The sequence below is a fragment of the Agelaius tricolor genome, unplaced genomic scaffold (genome assembly GCF_023055355.1).
Source record: "Agelaius tricolor isolate 1412-34295 unplaced genomic scaffold, bAgeTri1.0.p SCAF_8, whole genome shotgun sequence".
Classification (NCBI taxonomy): domain Eukaryota; kingdom Metazoa; phylum Chordata; class Aves; order Passeriformes; family Icteridae; genus Agelaius; species Agelaius tricolor.
The window spans coordinates 22,552,522-22,568,365 of NW_027269268.1; the positions used below are offsets into that span (position 1 = coordinate 22,552,522).

Here is a 15,844-nt window from a genome sequence, read left to right on the forward strand (position 1 = left end):
GAGATACAGGCAGAGAGAAACAGGATATTCACATGAAAGAGCAAGATGAAAACAAAAGAATGAACCATGATAAAAGATTAAGTGATACAACTTTCTTTCATCAGAAAGGAGATAACAAACATGCAAAAGAGCATCAGATGATCAGCTGTTCCCTAGTCCATCAATGACAAGAATTATTTATGTTAAGTGTTTGAAAAAAGTTTTACACAATGTAAAAGTGTGCAACAGATGACATGGGGAATCTCTGAAATCTTCATCCCTGGACTTCAGGAACAGCACTAAAATCTAGCAAGAATGAGCTTAGTGTATCTGCTCCCCCTTAGAGCAGGACAATTGCTCAGAAAAGGTCCAGTCCCACTGAGTTCTCTTCCAGCCTTGCATCTCTGGGACTGTATTGCACAGCATCTACCCGGTGACCTTGATCTTTCTGGAAGAGCCATGAAATTATGCTGAGGGACATGCTGAATTTTAGAAAGTAATTAATTCTAAATAATTTTAAAATCTCTTTGGACTAACTGAGCCAGAAGCTCTTCTGAATACATAACCAAACACTTTTTTCCCTCAGCTACTCTGTCCATTTGTACATTTTAACCCTTTGGATTTAGAAAACTAATGGTACATATAAAAATAATAATTGCATGCCAGTATGCCTAAATATAGAATATATGGTAGAAAAATGCATTCTTTTTTTAGCTGAATGTCAAACCATAAACCTTTAACTAAAATGAGAGTGAAACTACTTCAGTTTTGGACTTTAATTTAGCTACTATCTCTTGAAGAAAATTAGGGAGTCACAGGTTTTTTATTAAAAGTTGGTTCCCCGGGAGTAGCAGAAGTTCCTTTGGCAGGATTATTTACAATTTCTTTGAAACCTCAAAATAGTATGTAATATAACACACTTGAGAAGATGGTTTTAGTATCAGCTGTAAAATAAAAGTAGCTGCATTTCTGCCATGCTCTACTTTTTCAAAGCCATTTAAAATTGATCCTTCAAAGACAGTTTGAAAGCAGAGTGTTTCATTCTATTTCTAATAGTCTCCCATGAAATTTGGTGCTGCTTACAGCATGAACAAATCCATTAAAATAGAATGAGGTTGAATTTTAAGGCACCACTATAAACAACTGCCTCAGCCTGATTCTTGGTGTTATTAAAAATGAAATAAATCTTTGAAACAGTCAAATTAATTTTAGTATAATGAATAAATACACATTTTCCTTTGTACATGCAATTCCTTTTTAGCCATTTCCTTGACAAAAAAGGAAAAGAAGGAAATACGACCTCTGCCAAGTAATAAACTCATAGTATTAACAAATCCAATATTTTGGAGAGAAAATCCATTCTCTTGAGGACTGATAATTAATCAGCTGTCTTCCTTTAAGCCTGATATCTTCAGTTATAACAACGTCACTGTCCACAGATGTGACCAAATTCTCTCTAATTAATCTGATGGTTAACTAGATCAAGTATCTTGATATGGATGGATGGATAATAGATAGACAGATAGATACCCAGACAGACATACAATTATATTCAGTTGGGCCTGCTATCACATCATGGGTATAGGTACTGTTTTTAACAGAAATGATAGGAAATTATGCTGCTTTATGTCCACAACCAGGCCAATAATCTTCCTTGTAGCATTTTAAACAAGTCTATTCAGGCATCAGTTGTGGTGCCAGTCCTGCCACCAGGCTGTTCATAGCAGTGACACTGACTGAAAGGGATGTCCCCATGTGCACAGACCTTCATCTGGTTTTCTCCTTTCACACTGCTCTGGTTTTGCACGATCACTCTGCTGCAAAGCTACCAAGTCAAAGCACCTGCCCAGGAAAGGAAGTGCTGCACATTGACACTGCACCAACCATAACCCATTTATGAACTGCTGCTCTCTGCTGTGCCTTTTGAAAGAGGTGAAGGTTTTCTTCAACTTTGTATTTCAAAAACATAACTTTAGAAGAGTTGCAAAGCCTTTTAAAGAGGCACCTTTCATTCTATTATCCTTATGTACCCTTTTTAACAGCCATTTGAAAAATTAGTATTTATGCTCTGAAGCATACTTTTCTGCTTGTATACGTGCTTAAAATATCCCTGTGTCTCTTATTTTTCCATTCACTGATTCAGCAATACTGTCAATTTCTGATGATTTAATGTAGAATATATGGAGCTAATTACAGAACACGACATCAAAAACTGTGGTTTTCCAAACTTTAGTTAATTGTGGTTTCACAAGCTGCTATTCAATGCAATCTAGGAAGTGGTTAGATGTAGGGCTTATTATCAGTCTAAGTAAAAAGTCAAAGTGTGAGGCACTGGTTGCACCTGAATTTTCCATGCTCATAAGAAATATGACTTTCTGTGAACTGCTGACATTGTGGGGTTCAACACAGAGAAAACAGTGACTTGCTCCCTTAGCTTACAGGACTGAAAGATACTGGCTAGCCACAAGTTTACCTTTTGACTAAGTCAGAAAATCTATTTCACAGCCATATCAGTGAAAATGCCCTTCTGCATCCCCAACAAAGCACCATCTCACAAACAAGCCAAACAAGAAGATAATTTAAGATTATATTAAAAAGGCATTATTTACAAGCAATGATCACTGAATACATATTGTGGTATGTTGTTTGTTTTTTCCAGGGCATGATGGACACTGCAAGAAGAGGGCAAAAAAAAATGAGAGGGGAGCGGGGGGGGAGGGAAGCAACTTTACAAGGAAAACACCAGTCAAGAACAGTCATTGAAGAGATCTGCATGGCTAATTCTGGTAGGATTTCTCCCACCTGCCCTAAACAGTGAAGCCCTGTGAGATCATCTATTTGTTTAAATAAGGATAAAAACACATTCTGAAGGTTATCAATACCAAAAATGAAACATAATTGAGATGTTCTGCATGAATTACACTTACAAAGCAACGTTAAACAAGTTGAGTAAAATGACTGTGGTGACTGCCATGCTTTGCTGAAGAAAGACTCAGTCTTGTATTTGGAGAAACTATTTTCTGTTTCTGTAAATGTTTATACATTTGAGATACCTAATTGCTGAAAAGATAGTATTACCATGTTCTTAGCCTTCTTTCATTATTTACTATTTAATTTGAAGCTATTTTGCATCTCTCAGATTATCTGTGCAGTCCCAGTGGACAAACAATGATTTGAATGAACAAATTAGGATGCCAGAGCACTAACCACTTGGGGAATGGGAGGGAAGACAAATTGTCATTTCAGGTACATCACCAGAAACGTAATGTAAATTGCCTGAATTTAGATGAGCATAAATTCCCTTTGTAAGGCTATATTTCAGTTAAGAAGTCAGAAGAGGACACTTTGCTATTTAACAATTCAGGTTATATTCTCTTCTCAAACAATATACTAGTATTAGATATGAGTTACCTTAGCAACTATTATGTTTTCAGAGAATTCTGAGAAACTAGGATGCCTCAGTAGGCAGCTAAAACACTGACAACTTTCTTCTTGTTTATCTCCTACAGTTCAGCTTCTCTCAAAGAAAATTAAACCAATTTTTTGGGATAACCACTTTAATCTCAGAATGAAAGCATCAATACTGTTTTTAACCTGATTAGCATAAAAGTTTAATTCTTCCAAGCAATCTTTACTTCATTACTGAATCTGGTCCATGGTGTATATAATTCACTTAATTAGGAGATTAGAAGAATACATAGATGTTGGGCAGAATATTAATCTCAGTGTAATAAATATGTATAGGGAAACAGTTATTTGTCAATAAGTATAAATTAATATATACTTTAAAAAAATTAAAACCCCACCAAAATCTATTTAGGATTGAATAATGTGACCATTATTGTGATGGTGTGGTCATTGTTTTTCAGACTCACAATACCCAATAGTTCCTGTTAAAGGCAATGGGAACTGCATGTTTAAAAATCTGTCACCAGCCAGACTGTAAATAACAAAAAAACTAGAATCAAAATTCCAAAGATTTCAAGCCTATAAGTTGGAAAGTATATGATTCTTATTGAAATTTCAGTAGTGTTGCCTATGAATAGAAATAATATTAAAATCTCATGGAATAATAAATTCAAGTTGGTGCTTTGTTAAAATAACTTTAAAATACGTTTATTCACCTGATAAAGCCCGCAGGAATACCATTTGTAAACAAAATGACCTAACCATGACAATTTGGCTCTATAGCAATTGCCAGTTATCACCCCTTGGGTAACTTGACTATTGTTTTCACTTTCTCCTCTGAACCTCAATACTTGGCAGAAACAAGCTGCCATCCTTTTCCTGCAGAAAGAAAAATAGTGGAAATTGCAGGAAGCCATGGCCCATGGCAGACTCTAACTGGGGACAGAACACTGAGCATGACAAAGTCAGAGCAGGGTATAAGAGGTCTAAACTGAAAAATTCCCATGCTGTACCCCATGCAAGATGTGTTGCTTCCTCCTTCTCTTGGGGGATTCTCTAATTGCTTCATTACTGATTCTCTAATTGCTCAATTAGAAGATTACCTTTGTAAGTATTTAACTAAGGACAATGGAGAAGTCTTTCAAAAGTAATTGTACTCTTATAATTTATTAGGGAATCAAATTCAGAGAAAAAGGTGTTATTAAATCACTTTTCTCTGGTTTCAGATTTTCATTATGACTACACCTTAATATTTTGTTAGTCTTTGAAATATGAACCACAAAATTTAGGCCAGTTCTATCTATAAAGTATCCATTAGCATTTTTGTATAGCACTGGGTTAGTAAATTGTCTTTGTATGACTTGTTTAATGATGCTCCTTAGATGGGCACAAGTGTTTCAAAATTATCAACAACTTATTTGAAGTGGCCTGCACAGTAAAGTTGGTCCTGTTCACACTTTGATACCTTTTAATGGATTGATTTTCAAAATACCTTTGTGATTTCTAAGTTTCAGGTGATGAAATATCAAACTTTATAATGGAAATTTTAAGATTTTTTTTTTCCTCTTTAACAGCAAGTGTCTTTCTCAATTTAAAGAATTGAAACATTTTCTGAAAAATTTTAGTTGTCTTTGTACTCTTAACTTGACCATTTATCTTTGATTTTTGGTGAAAAGCTGAGCTATATTCCGAAGTTTTTATACCAGTAAACAGTTTCAAAACACTCTTATGAACCTAAATTCCACATTAATTTTGCATTAAAGATATACTGCTGTTTAAGGCACCAAATTGAAAAGGGTTTTTTTCCTACATGAAAGGTGCCTATGACTTTATTAAGCAGAAAGGCAATTAAAAGTAAAAAGTAAAGTAAAGTAAATACAGTATTTTAAGATATATATATATTGACAGAGTGCAAACAGGAGCAGATCAATGACAGAACTTAGTTAAACTAAAAGACAAGCATTCCAAGCCAAAAAGGCATTACACAGATGAGTTAAGAGCAGGAAGTATTTTATTACTAACTTTTGATTACCCAGAACACGTCACATTGAAAAGCCCAAAGACAAATATGCACACACAAATCAGAAGAGTTCAGCAGATCAGAATGATTTTAGAAGATAAGCAAGGGCAACCCTATTAACAGCTTATATATTAAAAGCTTACACATATGTGGCTAACTGTCCTTCCAGTTAGAAAGTTAAAAGTTATTTTTAATAGGAAATATAGATGATGACCCCTCAAGAAATACAGATGATGACTGAGAGGGTTTGATGATTTGGCTCAACTAAGTTATTTTACTCTCCATGGCTACTTAGTTGTTTTGGTTCTGTCAGTCAGAAGGGAAATTCAGGGTTGGTTGCACAGCTAGCAAAAATTAGTTTTCAAATATATTTTAAATTTAGGGGTTTTCAAGCTTCAGAGACAGTGGCCTTTTAAACACTCACATGCAGACACAGTAAGAAAAACAGTGAAAATAAAACACTTGAACATTCAAATTCAAGAATTGCATTTACTATGCCAGCAATTCACTAAAATATGAAGATAGTGATTTCTAAAAAAAATTCCTTAGCACTGCAACTGTCTTTTTAAAGATGGTCATGATTTCTAAAGGGTGCTTGTCATACTATTAGAAGACTATTTAGAATAAGAGATGTCTACTGACAAACTCTGAAGCCCAGTGCTACCAAAAGACACCAGAGCTAGACTCTGAACAGTAAATCACCGTATTGATTGAATTATTGACACTACACTGAAAATCCCCTATCTTCCTAACACACTCAGATGAGAGCAAGAAGTGCTATAAGGCATGTCAGGGTGGAGTTATTAAGTTATTAGAGAGTTCCCCCAAGAAACCCTTTTGCAGCTGAAAGGGAAAGGCTATTAGAATCCACCAACATCCACAGTGCCTGTAGGATTATATGCAGAATTTCTTGGAAAGGCTGGGCCATCTGCTTTTACACCTCCACCTTTCAAGTGCCTTTAAACCTGGTCTTTCGTGCATTAAAGCACGCCCTTCAACATGAAGCGTTCTATTCCTCCTCCTAAATGACCTTTACTTTTTTTTTCCCTGTGATTTATTGCTCAGCTCAAAAGCAGAGTGAAATTAATAGTCAGGCCTCTGGAAATGTTTTTGGTCAAACAAACTGCCTTCCATCGCAACATGCTAGGTTCTTTAAATTTAGTTTTGTTTTTAAACAATTACAGTTCCTCAACAACATCAGCCAGCTAGGAGCAAACATGGAAGCAGCCTTCCTGAATTCCTTGGCTACTACCCTAGCCTGAGATAATTGCAAGAACAGATGTGACAGCTTTGTGATTTCCTAGACTTTCCCACGAAAACAAAACTGAAAGCTTTTCAACAACAATCCTGGCTTCTTCAGCCAAACCTTTCATCACCATCATTAAAAAGGTTTTGAGCACTTATAGAAGCTAACAAATGACAGCTCATAATCCCCATCTGTAACACCAGAGGCCAGGTACTGCAAAGAAAAGACAGGTGCAAATTTTGGTATTCCCATAGTGCTTATTAACTACCCCTTTTTAGAAAGAAAAGGATTTGTCTTAACACCACTACCAATATCCCACATTAATCTTCCCACAAACAAACTCTTACCCTGAAGCTACTATACAGTGTTATTACTCTGTCAAGAATTCTCCTGAATTTAAAGAGGTGCCTCTACCAACCTGTGGAGCTAGATTGTGCTGTAAGCCATCTACAGAAGCTACCCCACAGGTGAGTTTATCTCAAATGTCTAGAGCTGCCCCCTTCAGAGCTCTAGGATGTGAAAGTTAAATAAAATAAAATAAATTGAGAAGTTGCACTCTTCTATACCAACTTCTTTAAATTCATTTCTCTCTTGCCTTTTTCTATCAGAATTGTAGTAAGAAAATTCAGCACAGTACACACCACCACAGTTACTGCCTGTTTTGCTGGGGTGAGGCAATGGATAGGACTGTGGCATGACTAAGACATTTATATTGAATAGGGACAGAACAGGAATGCACCTAAATGGCATAACTAAAAACTATGGTGGTGCCTGAAACCTAGTATCAAATGTACATTTGCTTACCTTTTTTTCAGTTAGCAACCATGTCAGACACAATGTCTCAATGTGATTTGGAAAAAAAAAGAAATCAGGACTGTGCCAGTTACACAGGGGTTTACTTTAAGAATGGGATAGAATCACTTTGCTTTGGAATTTGTAGAGAAGCCATCACCATGCTTTCTCAAAAATGTTGATCCTGAAAATTGGAGAAGGGATAGTCAACTAGGTGATTTTGGAATACTTAAAGTATAAAAAATTATGTATTGCTAAAAAAACTTTGGGGAAGAGGAAGATGGTGTTGGGAGTTGTTTATGTTTTTTGTTTGGGCTTTTTTGGGATACTTTTTGTGTGTGGACATTTTGTTGTCTTATTTTTGTTCAGGGTTTTTGGAGGGAGGATGGTTTAGGTTTTTTTAAACCAAACATATCAAGTGAAAAGTAGCTTATAAAATATTTAGCAAAGGATTAAATAAAAAATTACCAATAATTGATACACTGCATTCTTTAGGATAGATATGATCAATTACATTGAACAAATAAACTTGAACCATGACTACAGAATAATCTTGCAAGACTAAAGGAACATTTGAACATCATTGTGAAATATTTCTGTGAAGTAGCATTCAAAGCTCCAATTTCATGACATCATTGAGTTTACAGCTGAAGAGTGGCATTTTTATCTATATACAGATTGCTCTGAAGTCACAGCCTTGCTTAAAGTTTTTTTTTTTTTTGTTTGAGGACCCTCATATAAAACTTATAAATTTTTGAAAACAGCAGAGCACACCACATTAAAATTTACACTAGAACGCTACAAACAAGTAAATGATAGACCACGTAAAACTCATTTCCAAGTTAAATATGCATACATAAACTTCTCTGCTGAAATGCTATGAGGCACTAATAAAGTTTTCAAATACTAAAAAAGAGTCCCTGACAATATAAATATTCATTACTAAATGGCAATTTAATAGAAGCCTTTGGGTAATTTACAGAGAATGAAGAAAAGGGATTGTCTCATGTATTTGAAATACTTTTCCAATACATTTTCTAAACTTTTCACTTTTTAGGGTATTTAATTGTTTCCACTGAATCATTCTATGATCTGCTTTCATCTGGGAGGAGAGGGTTAATATGTGATCAAAGACATTATTTGGGACAAGGAGCAATAAAGGTTGCCTGCTTATCCTTGACAGATGCATTACCCCATCTCTTGTAATAATTTCTGCTTGAAACAAGTTGACAGAGAGTGATCTAACTTGAACATAATGCTCTAGACAACTAAAAGGAGAGTGGTTTTCATGAGTTCTCATCCATGTCACTTGTTGTCATTGCTCCTCAATACTTTATTTCAAAAAAATGCTCCCACACTCAAAAGTGAAAGAGTTTTAAGACATATTAATGTTCCATTAAAAAACCACTTTGATATTTGCTGAACACTCCTGAATTTTTCAGGAAGAAAACCTGTACAGAATTTTTTGTAAAGAACAAAACATCAAAGCATGACATTTGTGATGATGCAATTGCATTTAATTTTGAAATTACTGCTAGTTATTTAGAAATAAGGAAATTAGCTGATTTTTCATCTCTTGCCTCAGTGATACAGGATGTGATATTCAATAAATTTCCCAAATCTATGAACTTAAATCTTAGTCAAATATATGATAAATTTGTAAAAAGGTTTAATCCAAGGAATCGAAATTACTTTCCCACAAACAATGAAACAATTTGTGATTCTTTTCAGCCTCAGCCACTGTAAGACTAACATCACAGAAAAATATGAAACAAATGGTTTATACCTTATGTCCTACATGAGAAACTGCATTCAGATTTTGGCTAAAGGGAAAGGAACCTTGTCCTTCAAAGAACAAAACTTGCTATCAGATAAGTATACTCATTCTGTTTAAGAACTAAATGTCAACACCAAAATGGTTCAAAATGTCCCTCTTCCTTTTAGAGTCTCAGAAAATCCTCACTGACACCTCAGATTGTGAAGGTGAAGGATACACTACTATGGACTTTGGTGCAGGTCCATAATCTTGCTAGATTCCTGTCTAACCTTGTCTCTCTGCAAGTCTGCTTCACACACACAGATCTTTAAACTTTTTATGATGTCTGTGGGACAGAATGAGATATGGTCACAGGAAAAAAAGGCATTATGATTTAATTAGACAGTATATTTCAGAGGTTCTTTTGCCTCCAAGTTTTTTTCCCCCATCACTCATTTTACTCCCATGGATAATAGCCACTCTCAGATTGTACTTTTTTCATTTTTTTTTCTTAATTGAAACATTTCACTCTCACCTATGTATTTTGGGGTAATATTTAATGTCTCATCTAAGAAATTATCTCATCTAAGATGTTAAGCAAAAATTTAATCCAAAGTGGAATCTCCAAGAAAGAATTCATTCGAAAACATCTTTGATTTACAATGAATTTTTGCCACACAAAAGAAAATTAATACATGGAATTTGCACACTGGAGCATCTTTAGTAGCCTGTTCAATTATCTAGACTGAGGTTTCACTCTACCTAATCAGTGGAAACTCTGAACACAGAGGTTTTGTTTTAGAGTCCTTCCCACCACATGAAGGGTTTTCACAGTTTTTCCCTACATGCAGAATTTCAAATTGCTACACAACACTCATCCACTCCCCCCATTCTTCCTACCACCTTGGCTTAACCCTGAAATAATTTTATTTCTAAAACCTTTTGACCACTTCTAAAGAGAGTGCAGAAAAAACCTTATTTAGGAGATAAATCATGTTCTTTATGATATTTTTGGATGGATTTCCAGTTATTGCAGGCACAGTTGAGCATCTCTTGGGCTTCAGCACAAACACATGAGAAACACACCTGATTGCTGTAAAACCTGTAGACTTGTGAGAGAAGTGTAATTAGGCTATGAGCTTTCCTCTCTGTTCTAGTTTTATGCACTTTTTCTATTAGTATTTTAATTTATTTGCCTGTTTCAATCAACAAGCTAAATTAAAAAGGTTCCACAAAAAAAATGTAATACGCTCAATCTTTAAAGAGCAAAGCTTAGCCAACTTGGATGAAATAAGGGAAGTATAATTACATAGTTCTAAAAAGAGCATCATTTTAACTTGCATTACTGCTACAAGCACAGGCAATACTAGCAAAATACCTGCATCAAAAGGGGAAAAAAAGAAAAGCAATCCAAACCAGACCACTCTCTTGGATTGACACCCATGTAGCCAAACAGGTACTGCACTGAAATCCCAAACCACCCAAAGTCACTTTTAAGTCAGGTCAGGCTTTAGACAGCTTCTTGGAGTTTCATCTTTGCTTGCATAAAAGAGGGTTAAGTCTGTTCTTTTCAAAGATCTTTGGCATGATCTTTGATGACAAATGACATGCTACCATATGCCAAAAAAGAAGGGGAATACAGTCACCCCCAGCTTCAACTTTAACTGGAGCTGCTTTGTTCTGAGTGCCCTGAATAATTAATAACTACTTTGGCAATCAGTCATGCATTCCTTAATGGCACCTCAGGCATCAAGTATCCCATTCACCCGCTCCCCAACTAACAATGGACTTTATTACATCAAGTTTTCTCTGCCAAACTTGTAACTGACATAGTTTAAACTAAACAAGTCACTAGGAAGACTGAGGCCCAAATGTATATTTTAAGAGTTTATAAGATTTCCCCCAATTTCATGTGGCTGCTATACAAAGCAAGTGAGAAGAGGAAAAGAAATGAGATATGGATTGTTTTTGCAATAAAGTTCTAGGAGGGTTTAGGTGGCACAGTGCTGCCAAAATCATGACTTTTAATAAATGGATAGCTGGTCAAAACTGAGAACCACCACCAGGCAGCCTTTACTGAATAAAGCAGCTCACCAGTAAGCACAGAGTAAGTGACAGGGCAGAGCATGAAAGAGTGACTGAGAATAACAGCTGTGCTGAAAGGAGCACAATAATTTTGGAATAACATAAACTATGTTTGCTTAATAGGAATGAACTTTTTCAACACTTACTTCCACTTCACGCATCGCAGACAAAATTAACTTGTAACTATAAAATAGAGGAAAGAAAGTGGGAGCAAGACCAGAATTACAAAAAGTTCCAGATGCAGCCAGGATAGTCAATTTAAAATGGAAATTAAAATTAAGATCTAATTAATTAAAATCTGAAGACAAGCATTGTGTTTTTCTTGGGGAACATTCTGCATGTATACAGTATCTGCAATGCTTTTATTCAGTGTCTTCCAATCCCACATCAAACCTCTTTAGAGATGATGTTGGATCCACTGACATTGGAATGGCTGTGAGTCCTTTCTTTAGAGAAATAAAGTATCAGATCAATAAGCATTCTCCTACTACTCATCATGTGAGAAGTTGGTTTGAAATATAATATACAAAGTGAAAAAAAATTAAACTAAAAAAATTATATATATATATATATATACACACACACACAATAAATTACAGCAGATCTAAACAAAGCCATTTCTCTTGCTCTTTAAAAGACCTGAAAATGTGTCCAGTGCCCCTCTCCGTGTGTGGCCTTCAAATACAGAAACAAGCTTGCACTGTTTTATTTCAGTTTTGCTTCATTTCTCCCCAAACAATCTCTCACTTCTAGTCTACCAGGAATCTCCCCCTTCCTACTACTTGTCAAAAAAAAGAGGAAAAAAAAATTAACTGTTTAGGACCAATTCATTGAACTGAATCTCTTAGTGAATTGCAAGAATCATTTAAAATTTAAGCTCATTCCTATAGGTGACCTCTTTTTTGTGGAGATGTGGGAGGGGGGCTGTAAATTTTATTTTCTCTTGAAAAGCTGGATAAGATAACGTTATAGCTGTAAAGCAAGCTACTCTGTTTTTGGCATGGGTTTTCAATTGCTTTAGGTACAAGAAGAAGGTTTAATCCTGGAACTAAACAATATCTATTTAATTTAAAATCTGCTGTCTGAAATGTGTAATTGTATTCTGCATGTCTGAAACGTGCAATTGTGTTTTGCATTCTGAAAAAAATCCATATTTTTTGTTGAAAATGATCACAGCTCTTTTAGTGGTAAATATAGAAAATAACTGATAAGAAGTAGCTATACTGCACATTTAGGGACTCATTCCAAATTCTTATGACAGCAAGTGGGCTGCTCTTGCCCCTTGCACGTGTTAGGTATAACTATTTTGAACATTAAACCATTTTTTTTGTGAGTGCTGGTAATTTAAACTTTCTAACTGTTTTTCCCCATCAAATATGAAGGAATAAACTCAGTCTATTTGTACAGCATGACACAAAAATAATTATACATATACTCCTATTTTCAGGTGCCTTTGTTTAATCGCTTCCACAGAAATAGGATCACACATGAGTTAGATAGATACACAGCAGGTAGGGTGTAACACTAGAGCTGTGACAATGGAATTTGGCACCAGCCTCACAAATAGATGTATTTGTTGCTTTTCTTTTATAATTTTCTAAAAGAAAACACACTTATTACATTCTGCCCTTGGGTGCACTGATGTTTAAACCTGGCCTCATTTCAAGTTTGGAGACTGAAATTTTATTTAAAGTTTACCACTATCAGGTCATAACAGTCTACTAACAGAAGTTATTCTAACTCATAAAAGAGTGAAATATGCAGATCAAACCTTTAGTCACTCCAGAAGTAGTTCTTCCTTAGGCACAAGTAGTTAAAAATATTTATAGAAAAACAACACACACAAATATATATATATATATACACACACAAACATTGCACCCCCACTACACTACACTGACACCATCATCAGCATGCTAAATATATTCTTCTCAATAACTCAAATTTTGCCAATGAGGAGAAGGAGCAAAAATAGCAGAAAAATAAAGCCAGCCAAGTGTATTCTGAGTGAAGCACTATTCAGTGGGGTTACAACATGGATTCTTTTGATCAGGTTTTTTTTTGACCTTGGAGATGTTTTCCACCAACCATATACCACAGACCACGAGACTACTAAGGAGATTGAAAGTGAATTATGAGGAATTTAACAAAAAATAGTCCTTACTCTCTTTAAATATGGAATACCTACTTAAAAAAAAAATAACCTCCTGTTATCCTCCATTTTAATGTTTCAGGACATTATCTCACCCTTAAGATTCCGTAAATATTTTTTTGTCTTTCATTTCATTAAAATAGGAACAGAAAACTGTTGACATTGAAATTAGTCACATTTAGACAATGATCAGTTTAATATCTGTGACTTACAAGCTTTAAGCAACATTCAAGAGAAGTCCAAAGTACAGATTACAAGGAAAATAGGAAAATGCAGTGAAAAATGAATATTATGGATTGTCTGCTTTGTCTCTATAATAAAATTACCTAGAATCATAAGAACTCTTCTGTTTGGGAACTAGGTATAATCATCAGATTGAGTATGTCTAACAGCAGCTGACTAATAAGAACATTAATCTCCTCAGTTTCTTTTTTGTAACTTCCCAATTCCCTTTCAACATCACACTACTGATTCATAAATTGATCTGTCTTCTTCTCAAGGCTGGAATTCTTTTTTTTCCCCACAGCACAGTATTAGGAATGCAAACATTTTACTGAATTTTCCACACAACCGAGCCCACAACTTCCTAGTTCAAAGCCATCCAAAAAGAACCACAGGAACACTCAGTTAAAAACAGAAACAAAATGTACAATTCAGGAAGACAGATTGCACACTGCTATTATTATTAAGAAATAAACAGTAATTAACCTTACCCTATTAAAATATTCTTTTGAGCTACTACTTCAAAGATTTTGTATCCTGAAATGCTTCGATCTGCAACACGTTACTTACTGGCATAAGAAGTGTATAATGGATGCAGAATCCAGGTTCAGAAGGAAAATATTCATCAGACACAAATCTTATTCTGATCTGGTTTCCTTTGGAGATTTGTCTGCTTGGCACAGTACTGGAACCACACCAGCGTCCTAAAACTGTGCCATCACTAGGCTCTTCAACTTCTACAAAGTCATACCTGAAAAGAAAATAAAATATTTATTTACTGACAAAAAATTCTATAAACTTCCTAATTTAACCAATAAACTGACTCTGCAATTTTTTATTTTTTTAAATGCTAAAAGTACGCAGCCAGCTATTTTAAACTTAGCTCCCAAGTTGCTACTGATTTACATACATAATAAAATCATGCAGTGAGGTTAAGAAAATAAAAGCAGTTAGCATTTTGAAGAGACCCAAGTGTATGGTTTTGCTTCTTGTACAGAAAGCAATTACCACATGTGTGACAGGGCAGAATAAAATCAGAGAAGAAAAAAGGCTGTAATTGCCTGAGTGGCACAGTAATTCGTGCTGCAATGTCACCAGCACTACCCTGCATGCCACCAGGGAAAGTTCAGGGGGTTTTTGGTACTGAAAACCTGCTTTCCTGGAATATCAGAGGTGAATAACTTCCTAAAGGTTAAGTTAGGGCTTAGAGAAACTTGGAAGAAATTGATGCATATCCCAAGAAGACATTTGTTGAGCAAAGACATAGACCTCACTGCATGTGAGAAAGAATATTTTGGAAATATTGACAAGAAACACATGGGTAGGGAACCTTGAGAGAATGAAACATATTAAGTTTGATTTAGTTTCATTGCTTTTAACATGTGGTGTATGTATCCCTGGGGATTGGTGAACAACTTCAACCAGATCCATGGATGGTAACTAAGACATGCCAGTCAACCATCAATAAGCTTCAGTGTGCCATACAAAAGCCCTCGTTTTCACTGGAAACGTTTAGTGGGTTCCCAAGTCATAAAACCATGGAAAGCCACTGCTCTAGAAGGTACATCTGGTTTCAGTGCTTTAACCTGCTTCATGTCAGCTCCCCAGCCGCCCACTGACAGATTAAACACTGAGCATTTCAGCTGCATTTTCCCTGCTCCAGCTTGAGTCCCCAGTGGCAGCACAGCCCGGTGGGTTGGGAAGGTGAGTGTGTGCTGGTTAAAGCAGGGCAAGCACTCAGCTGTTTTCAGTTCCAGCTTCCCCAGCCAAGTTTTTACTTTTAAACCACAATTTGTATCCTAAGCATGAGCATAACAAACCTCTGAGAAAGGTTTGAGGTTTCTGATATTTTTATGTCCTCTTGCATGTGCAGTCATATATTAAATACATCTCACATAAATCTAAATTCGTAAATAGCAGAGTCCTTTTCAAGGGTACAAATGGTCCTACCTCTGATGACAACAAAGGCTCATATTTTAAAAAACATGCACACAAACACTCTCTACCAAATATGCCAAGCTATAGTTAATGTGAAAATTATTACCTCATAAACATTTTCTACTAAATATTTTTCTGGATTTTTTTTTTTCAGTAAATCTAATCTTTATAATGATTCCCAGTTCCCTAGTTAGACAGCAGGCAATAAATTCTTGTGTTGCATGCTTGTGCAAGACTGACTAGCAC

General features: G+C 35.4%; 1 protein-coding gene across 1 annotated transcript in view; it reads right to left on the reverse strand.

The window, feature by feature from the left end:
- PDGFC (platelet derived growth factor C) overlaps positions 1-15,844 on the reverse strand; it is a 123,038-nt gene that overhangs the window by 19,422 nt on the left and 87,772 nt on the right. Inside the window, exon 3 of the mRNA XM_071431948.1 lies at positions 14,231-14,411. Within this exon, the coding sequence (XP_071288049.1) occupies positions 14,231-14,411 (181 nt within the window). The remainder of the gene's footprint in view (positions 1-14,230; positions 14,412-15,844) is intronic.